Below are 11,367 nucleotides of genomic sequence, written 5' to 3'. Positions count from 1 at the left end.
GTGAATAGTTTATTTACAGGAATATGAGTTTCACACATATAAGGTCTAAGTTGATAAATAAAGTATTTGACGGGGTGACTATATTTTATATAAATGATTAAGTGAATAAGTAAATTGTAGAAACTATTGGGATAGGTTATCGGGCTTAGCCCACTTCTCATGACCCCTATATCTTAGTGGCATAGGGTATCAAATAATTCATTTACCTTTAGCAAGAAAAGGAAAATAAGGGATAAATTTGAGGCACAAAAAAAAAAAAAAAAAAAAAAAAAAAGGAGGGCTCGGCATCCATTGAAGGTGATTTCTCAAGGACCAAAACTGGTGGGCATGAGGTAAATCATTTCAATTGGGTTTTAGTATTAATTGGAATTCATGTGTATGCTCAATCATTAGGTGATAATTGGTGCTAATGATAGAGATGATGATTGATAATGATTAGGAAGAATAAAGGGCTAATAATCATTAGGTAGTAATGCAATGATTGGGGAATAATGATTAATAATTATGGTTCAGTTCCGTGGCATTTTTGGGACATCTCTGTATCATGCTATTTTAGACTATCACGCCAAGACAGTCACGTTGGCCATGCCAGGTATTCCACGGTTAGAGTGGAAGGGTACTCCTAGTCCAAAGACCTAAGATGATCATATCATTTCTTCGGGAAAGGAAGTTAGTGGATAAGGGATGTTTAGCATATTTGGCTTATATTCGGGATACTAGTGTGGATACTCCTTCCGTGGAGTCGGTGCCAGTTGTTTGTGAGTTCTCGAGGGTTTTCCCCGATTTGCACAGTATGCCGCCGCCCGATCGAGATATTGACTTTTGCATTGACTTGGAGCCAGGCACCCGACCTATTTCTATTCCACCCTATCGGATGGCTCCGGCAGAGTTGAGAGAGTTAAAGGAGCAGTTGCAAGACTTGTTGAGCAAAGGATTTATTAGACCCAGTGTTTCTCCCTGGGGTGCTCCCGTTCTGTTCTTGAAGAAGAATGATGGTACCATGCGGATGTGTATCGATTACCGGCAATTGAACAAGGTTATAATCAGAAATAAGTATCCAATACCCCGCATTGATGACTTATTTGACCAGCTTCAGGGTGCATCGATCTTTTCTAAGATTGATTTGAGCTTAGGCTATCATCAGTTGAAGATTCGAGCGGAGGATATTCCAAAGACCACTTTTAGGACCCGTTATGGTCATTATGAGTTTTTGTTGATGTCTTTCGGGCTTACTAATGCCCCCACAGCGTTCATGGATTTGATGAATGAGATCTTCAAGCCTTACTTGGATTCGTTCGTGATCGTGTTTATTGATGACATCTTGGTGTACTCTCGGAGTAAAGAAGATCATGAGAAGCATCTGAGGATCGTGCTTGGCCTGTTGAAAGAGAAGAAATTGTATGCCAAGTTTTCCAAGTGTGAGTTCTGGCTCAGTTCCGTGGAATTTTTGGGACATGTTGTGTCCAAGGACAGGATTATGGTTGATCCCAAGAAGATCGAAGCGGTTAGAGATTGGGCCAGGCCTACTTCGGTGATTGAGATTCGGAGCTTCGTGGGCCTTGCGAGTTATTATCGCAGATTTGTGAAGGGGTTTTCATCTATTGCTTCCCATTTGATTAGGTTGACTCAGAAGAATGTGCCTTCCCGAAGGTCCGATGAGTGTGAAGAGAGCTTTCAAAAGCTCGAAGGCTTTATTGACTTCGGCCCGATTTTGGCTTTTGGAGGAGGAAAGGACTTTACTGTTTATGTGATGCTTTTCGGATTGGCTTGGGTTGTGTGCTGATGCAAGAGGGTAGGGTGATCGCGTATGCTTCGAGACAGTTGAAGGTCCACGAGAAAAACTACCCCACTCATGACTTAGAGTTAGCTACAGTAGTCTTCGCTTTGAAGATTTGGAGGCATTACTTGTATGGAGTCCATTGTGAGGTGTTCATGGATCACCGTAGTCTTCAGCATGTGTTTAATCAGTGGGATCTAAATTCGAGGCAACGTAGATGGATGGAGTTTCTTAAGGATTATGATATCACCATTCTTTATCATCCGGGAAAGGCTGATGTAGTAGCTGATGCGTTGAGCCGAAAGGCAGTGAGTATGGGTAGCTTGGCGCGTTTGATTGTGGGAGAGCATCCTTTAACTAAGGAAGTTCAGTGTTTGGCTAATAGTATGGTGAGACTCGATATTTCAGAATCTAGTAAGGTTCTAGCTTGTGTGGAGGCGAGGTAGTCTCTTTTGGAGCAGATTAGGGCCCAACAGTTTGAGGATGTGAAATTGTGCAAGATTCGGGATAAGGTGCTAAGTGGAGAAGCCAAAGAGGCTATTCTTGATGATGAGGGCGTTTTGAGGATTAAGGGGCGGATTTGCGTTCCTAGAGTTGGTGATTTGATTCCGTTGATCTTGAAAGAGGCTCATAGTTCCAGATATTCCATTCATCCGGGTGCAACAAAGATGTATCGTGACTTGAGACAGCATTACTGGTGGGGTAGGATAAAAAGAGACATTGTGGAGTTTGTTTCCCAGTGTTCGAATTACCAGCAGGTTAAGTATGAGCACCAGAGACCGGGTGGTATAACTCAGAGGATGCCTATTCCCGAGTGGAAGTGGGAGAGGATTGTTATGGATTTCGTGGTTGGTCTTCCGAAGACTTTGGGCAAGTTTGATTCGATTTGGGTTATCGTGGATAGGTTGACTAAGTCCGCGCACTTCATTCCGGTTCAGACTGCTTATAACGCGGAGAAGTTAGCCAGGATCTACATCCGAGAGATAGTGCGATTACATGGGGTGCCTATTTCCATCATTTCAGACAGAGGCACTCAGTTTACTTCCCATTTCTGGAGGACCTTGCAAAGGGAATTGGGAACGCAGTTGGATCTTAGCACCGCCTTCCACCCGCAGACAGATGGTCAGTCCGAGAGGACTATTCAAGTGCTTGAGGATATGTTGAGGGCTTGTGTTATTGATTTTGGTGGTCATTGGGACCAGTTCTTACCCTTGGCGGAGTTCGCGTACAATAATAGCTATCACTCCAGTATTGATATGGCGCCATTCGAGGCTTTATACGGTAGGAGGTGTCGTTCTCCTATTGGATGGTTTGATGCGTTTGAGGTGAGACCTTGGGGTACTGACTTGTTGAGAGAGTCCTTGGACAAGGTTTCAGGAAAAGCTTATTGCAGCTCAGAACAGACAAAAGGAGTATGCGGACCAGAAGGTTCGTGATATGGAGTTCATGGTTGGTGATCAAGTCCTATTGAAGGTTTCACCCATGAAGGGTGTAATGCGATTTGGAAAGAAGGGCAAGTTGAGCTCGAGGTTTATTAGCCCTTTTGAGATTCTTCGTCATATTGGCGAGGTGGCTTATGAGTTGGCCTTGCCACCAGGCTTGGCAGGTGTTCATCCGGTATTCCATGTTTTCATATTGAAGAAGTACCATTCAGACGGGTCTTATGTCATTCAGTGGGATTCGGTATTATTTGATCAGAATCTGTCCTTCGAGAAAGATCCGGTAGCAATCTTGGATAGGCAAGTGAGAAAGTTAAGGTCCAAGGATATTGCATCAGTCAAGGTGCAGTGGAAGCACCGTCCGGTTGAGGAGGTCACTTGGGAGACTGAGGCGGATATGCGGAGTAGATATCCTCACTTGTTCGACAGTTCAGGTACCTCATTTTCTCCACCTTTTCCCTTGTCGCTCGAGGACGAGCGATTGTTTGATTGGTATCTGCTGTAACGACCCGTTTGGTCGTTTAGCACTTTTGAACTCGTTTTCGCTAAAATACCCTTTTCGTAGTTTTAAAGGGCATTCTTGACTTGCAAGAATTGGTGGCACGGTGATTTAATTGGCGGCACGGTGATTTAATTGGCGGGTATTTTTTTTTTTGAAATATATTTATTTAATATGTGTGAATAGTTTATTTATAGGAATATGAGTTTCACACATATAAGGTCTAAGTTGGTAAATAAAGTATTTGACGGGGTGACTATATTTTATACAAATGATTAAGTGAATAAGTAAATTGTAGAAACTATTGGGATAGGTTATCGGGCTTAGCCCACTTCTCATGACCCATATATCTTAGTGGCATAGGGTATCAAATAATTCATTTACCTTTAGCAAGAAAAAGAAAATAAGGGAGGAAATATTTGAGGCACGAAAAAAAAAAGAGGAGGGCTCGGCATCCATTGAAGATGATTTCTCACGGACCAAAATTGGTGGGCATCAGGTAAATCATTTCAATTGGGTTTTAGTATTAATTGAAATTCATGTGTATGCTCAATCATTAGGTGATGATTGGTGCTAATGATAGAGATGATGATTGATAATGATTAGGAAGAATAAAGGGCTAATAATCATTAGGTAGTAATGTAATGATTGGGGAATAATGATTAATAATTATGGTTCCTTATATTGGCTTAAGGGATGCCACTGTTTCTCTAAATAATAAAAATTGCTTTGCTTCCGTTGCTCACTGTTTCAAAAAGAATTTCTTCTAGTTTTGTCTTTCACTTAGTGTATTAGGTTTCAACGTTATTCTTAATTTATTGGATACATATAATTGAATATAGGTGTATTAGATTATATGAACGCCTTCAAGTTCATGGTATTTGAGATATGGAAAATGGTATTGTAATTCTTAAGATTTTGGGGTAATTAAAGGTTTCGAGTCCTAGTCCTAAGAAGTGAGAATTAATGATTTGAGAGTCCATTTATGGATGGAATTGACTAATTTTCTGAATATAGGACCCTTAGGTTATGGGCAAAATGATTTTTAAAGAAAATTTCAATTTTGCCCTTCGGGGCTCGAGGTCACTTTTCGAGGTGCGTTTTTGGGTTTCGAATATAAGTATAGCAATATGGGTGTCCTTAGGTTCGTATTCTAATGTAAATTGCGTATTTGATAGATTTCTATCACTCAGAGGCTCTACGCAAAGGAAAGGCATTGGTTTGATCGTTCGTGGCACATGCTCGGCATTGAGGTAGGTCACGGTCTATTTTAGTTAGACTCTGATTAGAAAATCGTATGTAGTTGTAGAAATTGACGGGGATAGCATGTTAGGCCTTCGGGAATGGAGTGGAGGTGAATTTCAATTAAGTTGGTTCTGTCAGCTGTTATGTGGGCTTGTCGCCATATGTGTTATTTTATGTGATTATCACTTGTGTGTATCTCCGTCACATACTAGCTCACTCATCCGTGGAAAGGAGTTGTAATATTGATAATTGAACAAAGGGACAGTAATATGACTTATACTTGTTGATTGTATATTGGTGATATTGTTGAGAGTGATATCATGCATGACATGCTTTCCATATTATTCTTGTGATGATGGGCGAGGTGAGTGATTGAGAGACTCCGAGGTCTTTGCCGAGATTGAGAGTGACAGAGAGACTCCGAGGCCTTTGCTCGGAGATTGAGAGTGATTGATAGCCTCCGAGGTTTCGCCGAGAGCACGAGTGGTACATGGACTTCGCGGGTCCCCCATGGGTCATGGCTTCGAGGCACCGCCCTTAGCATGTGTGTACGAGAGTGGAGGAGAGAGGTGGTCGTTGCATTGCATTGCATTCATTCACTCATATATTTGACCGATCATCCGGTGAACTATATCTCGTCTTCGTTGATTTCATGATTCCTTTACACTTTACTTATATATGATACGTGACCATACCCGTTTGCTCTATGTGCTACTTGTTAGTTTCCACTTCTTCATGCGTTATCTAATCATTGTCGGCCTATGATGCTTACCTACTAGTGTTGTACCGATACTACTCTTGTTGCACTTTTGTTGAGTGCGAGTACGATCCAGCTCCGCCTACGCCCGTGGTCGATACGCGAAGGTGACATCTTTCAGTCATTCAGGGTGAGCTACTTGGTCATTCGTGGCCCCTGAAGGACCTTCTTATTTAATTCTATTTTTTTTGTTCGACAGACAGTATGTATCCTTTGGGTATTTTCAGACTTTTATTCCAAACTATGTTAGCGCTCTTGTGCCTTTTGACCAGATTTTGGGGTTGTCGTGACATTTCTAGTTATGATAAGTATTTAAGACTTGATAACTTATTCTTTTTCAATTTTTTGCTTATTTAACTTGTTAATAGTATTGTGGTTCGCCTACTTGGAGGGATAGTGTAGGTGCCACCACGACTCACGAATTGAGTCGTGACAAATACATAGACCCGCAATTGAGTTGTACCTTTTAATAAATCACAATAATGAACAAATCACATTGATCATAATAATTATATCAAGATTAAGAGTATAAGTACATTTAATGAACTAGAGAATTTGTTTTATATATTCAGTACAAAAACACTTATCTCTACCTGGTCCGTTCAATACATACAAAATGTACTAGCACAGGAAGACGGAACTATACCGTTCCCATAATGAAGATACATTATATTAATCTTGTGCTACAATCATAGCGATGGCTTTGTTCAATTTCCATATTAGATTGTGAACATAAATTTTATACTTATAAGAACCGACGATTTAATCTTCCGTGTATAAGTTAAACTCTATACACTAAATCATCAATTATATAAGTAAAGGACACACATACTAGTACATCATCTATTTAAATCTTTATTAAACAATGAATAAATAATTGTTCTATAATAAATACTATATCCAAACACATGGTTAATAGTATATATCCCAACAATCTCCCACTTAGACTTTTAACCATGACACAATTGTTAGAATATACCATGTCTAAACGCATGGTTAATGGTACATACCCCAACAAGGTCTAGTCCTCATTCTTCTCTGACGAGTGGCAAATAGAATTGTGTTATGATTAAGGGTGTGTCTGTATGGAGGAAAAGAAAAATGTTTTCTAATTTCTCATGTTTAACTGATCAAAATTTCTAAAAAATATTTTCTTTAGGAAAACAAGTTCCTTAAAAATGAGAAAAATGACTTCCCTAGCTAATAGAAGTAGGGAAAACAAACCCTATAAGTGGCATACCACATTGATTGTCTTCTTCCCACCCTTGAATTCACCTTATCTTCCCACCTTTACCCCCTCCCCCGCTCCCAACACCTTATCCTTACCACCCACCACCCCCCAACCACCCCACGTCCACCCCGCCCATCCCCACCCCCACGCCCTCCTCAACCCATGCACCCACCCCTACCTCCACCCCCTCTATCCCACCGTCCATCCCGGCCCCACCCCCACCACCGCCACCGCCAGCCAACCCCCACCTATCACACCCACTCCACCCCATAGTATTTGTTTTGATCATATACATAGAAAAAAAAATTGGATAATATTTTTTGTTTACGTACCCAAACACAAGAAAATAAGTAAGAAATCCTGAAAAATAGTTTCTAAGAAAATATTTTTCTTCATACCGAACATACCCTAAAAGGAAAAAAACTCACTCACACAATGTAAGTTTTTTTTTTTTTTTTTTTTGCTGTTAGTTAAATGCGTCAGAGTTATTTTTCAACAACGTTCCAGAAGCTAATGTAAACGCCATAAATCAACACTTCTGTTGTCTCCAGACCTACTTTCCAAATCACAATAAATGCATCAAGTGGCTGGTTGGCTTCCCCCAATAAAAATCAACATATCCCAGGCACTGCATCACCCAATCTTTGTCTAACTCGTCAGCTCTCCCATTTCAGGTTCCTAGACTACTCAATTTTTCTATCTATTTCAATTATCCCCTTAAAAAAGAAAAAGATTAAAGCCCCTCACCTTGCTTCTAAATGGTTCTTCTCAATTTAGTTTTCTTTAATGATGATATGGTTTTCTTTTTCTTCTTTTGTTTCTTTCTTTCTTTCTTTCTTTATCTTCGAGCTCATTTTAACAGGATAAATATACTGTGAATCAACTAAAACATGGCTTCTAACGTTACGTCCGATCGTGACCTTAATCAGGTATGAACTTTGAACCTCACATTTTTTTTAATATTTATTCTCCTTTTGTTTTGGAATTCTTTTTTCCCGTCTGATTTCCTTAATACAAGTGTTTGTTAGGGAAAAAGAGTTCTTTTTTTGTCATTAGAATATTTGCTTTTGGTTTTATAAATTCTTGGTTTCTAGCTTGTTTGGAAATACATACTGTATTAAGTAAGAGGAAAGTTAGCTTTTGTCTGTGAAAGAGCTTTTGTTTGGAAACTGTTTGGAATTTGTTTCGGTTATACAAACAAAGGATGATCATACCACGTCTAATGGGGTTCAACTGAACTCGTTTGCTAAAATTTCATTACTCTCTAAATTGTCATAATTGATTTTACTTAACATAAGGAAAGTCAAGAGTTGAATAACTTGTATTTGGACAAACAATGTTCTCTTGAAAACAAACACATCTTACATTTTAAGAAAATGTTTTGAGACTTTTGTAACCAAAATAGGTCTAGCATGTAGAATTGCTCGAAATAAATATTTCTCAAAATGTTGTTTTAGTTACGCCTCATTTCCTGTGACTACATTCAATAAAATTCATGTATCATTTAGATCTAAAGTGTTTTGAAAGTTTGATTTCTAACATAATATTTTATTTATGTTCTTCATGTAATCATGTCAAGCATCCTGTCGGATCCAAATTTTGGATTTTGTGTTCGTTCAAGAAGTATGAGAACTCTCTCCATAAAGGATAAAGAAATAAAGAGAAAAAAAAAAAACTTAATTTTTCTTTGAGAAAGGAAGCAGAAGAAAAATAGATTCTGTGATTAGTTATGATATTAGAGATGTGAAAGCCAAATGGCACATATAATCATCTCATCCACAAGGCCGAGAACGCTGTGTCTTAGATCTACAATCTTAAATAGATCAGAACCAAAGAGAAACAAATTAAATTTCAAAATAGTTAGATAAGGATTAGCTTATTCAAGTACAGCCTTTGTCAGTATACCTTTTAGGCACCAAGAGTGTGTATATTTATTATTTATCCATTTCAATTGATGTGACATACTTTGAACTAACATAGAGTTTAATAAAAAGTGAACATTTTTTAAAATTTGTGGTTTAAAACATGTCATAACATTTGAATGGTTATAAAAAAAAAAATTAAATTTGTTGTTCCTAAACATATTATAACATTTGTATGATTATAAAATTTTAAGGATAAACTATGAAAGATAAAGTTAATTAATTCCAAATTTAAAAGTGTGTCATTCTTTTTTATAATAAATTATAAAGAAAAATGTGTTACATAATTACTAAAACGAGAGGGTATTTAAAGTAAATTACATAAATGGATTAGTAACTTGCAATATATTTTGATTTTTAAATTATATTATCAGTGTACAAATGTTCAGTACGCATTATTTAAAGTTTGATCTCTGAATTCTGATCCTTGAGATGTGAAATTAAGGAAAGTAAATCTACCATACTCAGAGACGGTACAACAAGAAATTTAAAAAGGAAGAGGAAGAAGTTCCTTACAGTCATTAAATGTTGAAAACGTTGAAGGGGCTGTACCCCCAAAAAAAAAAAAACATTGAAGAGGGTTACAGTGTTATCCGGCACAAGATTAACATTTGCTCTTGCACTAGCCAAAACTATTTGATTAACCCTCCTTTGTATTTTAGATTCATTCATAACCTTACGGACAGTAAATTGTTTCGTATTTATTCTTACAATTAACAAAGTTATGGGTGGACTATACTCCACATATCTAAATATTTCGAAAAGATGGTCCAAATTTACTTCTCTATATTTTATAACTTAACTACCATATTTGGATTGAAATTCCGTTATGGTCAAAGACAAAAAGGGGACATTTTCCTAATAGAGGGATAGACTTCGACCCAAAATATACCGGATAGCAGAGTTTCTTAATTTCGGATAATGAATTGGCATATTTGATCATTTTCCCTTTAGGAGATGTGGTTGATTTTCCCATCTTAATATAATCTAACTGATAAAAAGCAAAAGAAGTTGATTTAGGTTTGTACGTTGTCAAACAAATAAAACATTTGTACTTTGTCGAACAAATAAAACATGCTCCTGATCAATATGCTTTCTTATTTCCTCTTTTTGAGGAGAAATTAGATTTAGTATTTTGAAGTACTATTAGAGTCCATAAGTACTTTGTTTATGTCCTTAAATTAATTTTTCGGATACTAATTAGAAAGACATATTTACTTCCCATTTGATCTTATTTCAATTTTAAGTCGAGAACTAGAATCGGTGGGGAAAACAGCTTTATTAGTGTTTAGGGATTTATTAGATAACGGTAATAAACCTAATCAGAACCCATATCAGGCATGGTTTTGTTGTCATTATTTTCTATATTTTCGTATCATTCCTCAAACCAAATTAGTCCTTAAGGTATTACGACAAATATTAAGAAAACAATATGATAAAATGCAGTTTAATAATTATGATAATATAATTTCATTTGCCTTTAATTCATTAAGTTCCTTATATTAATTGAATTTAACTTATACATCAATCTTGTAAAGAATATTTACCGTGTATGTACCTTTTACGTGTTATAAGAGATAACCTGACTTAGTTTGAGATTCTCTCTTATCCTCCCAGGTACTATTTGAAGCTGCTTCATGCGTGCTAAAGGTCACTCTAAATAGACCAAGACAATTGAATTGCTTGACTTTTGATATGGTATGTTGAGAGTCTGCTGATTATTATTCTACTTCTTTTTTCATGTTAAAATTAATTGGGAAAGATAGAAGGGAGACAGAACAAGAAGAAATTATAATACGAGAAAAAAGGACATGGAAAAGAATAGCTTTATTTGGGAGTATTCTTCATTTGGTTTATGTTTCTTGTATTGTTTAAGTACTTTCCTACTATTAAAATAATACTATTTTTTTTTTTTAACATAAAGAAGCATGGTTAATGGTGATTCCTTAATGAACAAAATTTTAATATCGTAAAAGTAATTGCAATTTACCGTCCTTAGTTTATCTTCTATACTGTATTATCAGGTCAGTAGCTTTTGTCCGAGCCATATATTTGTATTAATTTTTTTGTCAAATATGTACAAATTATTAATTAAAGAACCCGATAACTTTAAAGAATTAGAACCTCGAACCCACAAACTTCGAATTCTGGCTCCGCCTCTGTATATTATACAATATGTTACTACCCCCAACTTCTCGGTACATTTACCCTTGTCTTTTCTCCAAACATTTTATTTATGTTTTAATTTTATTGAGTTCATTATCATATCAATTTGCTCTCCCTTGCAAGAATATATAATTTTTTAATAGGCAAAGGCTCAAATATGCTTCTGAACTATACGAAATTGCACATATTTTCCCGTCGTTAAAAGGTTGGTGCAAAGATGCCCCTAACTTTTTTTTTTTGTTTTGCCATACATGCCCTTGAGTTAACAGAAAATATTGGAGGGCATATTTGTTCAGTTTCGCATAGTATAGGGGCATATTTGATCTATTGA

At 37.0% G+C, this 11,367-nt stretch overlaps 1 protein-coding gene across 1 annotated transcript in view; it reads left to right on the top strand.

The window, feature by feature from the left end:
- Positions 1-7,608: 7,608 nt before the first annotated feature.
- The window catches only part of LOC132060762 (probable 3-hydroxyisobutyryl-CoA hydrolase 3), a 47,361-nt gene continuing 43,602 nt past the window's right edge, over positions 7,609-11,367 (top strand). Inside the window, exons 1-2 of the mRNA XM_059453695.1 lie at positions 7,609-7,877; positions 10,488-10,568. Of these exons, the coding sequence (XP_059309678.1) occupies positions 7,839-7,877; positions 10,488-10,568 (120 nt within the window). The 5' untranslated portion in view covers positions 7,609-7,838. The remainder of the gene's footprint in view (positions 7,878-10,487; positions 10,569-11,367) is intronic.

The sequence above is a fragment of the Lycium ferocissimum genome, chromosome 6 (genome assembly GCF_029784015.1).
Source record: "Lycium ferocissimum isolate CSIRO_LF1 chromosome 6, AGI_CSIRO_Lferr_CH_V1, whole genome shotgun sequence".
Lineage (NCBI taxonomy): Eukaryota > Viridiplantae > Streptophyta > Magnoliopsida > Solanales > Solanaceae > Lycium > Lycium ferocissimum.
This window is presented reverse-complemented; position numbering and strand designations above follow the sequence as displayed.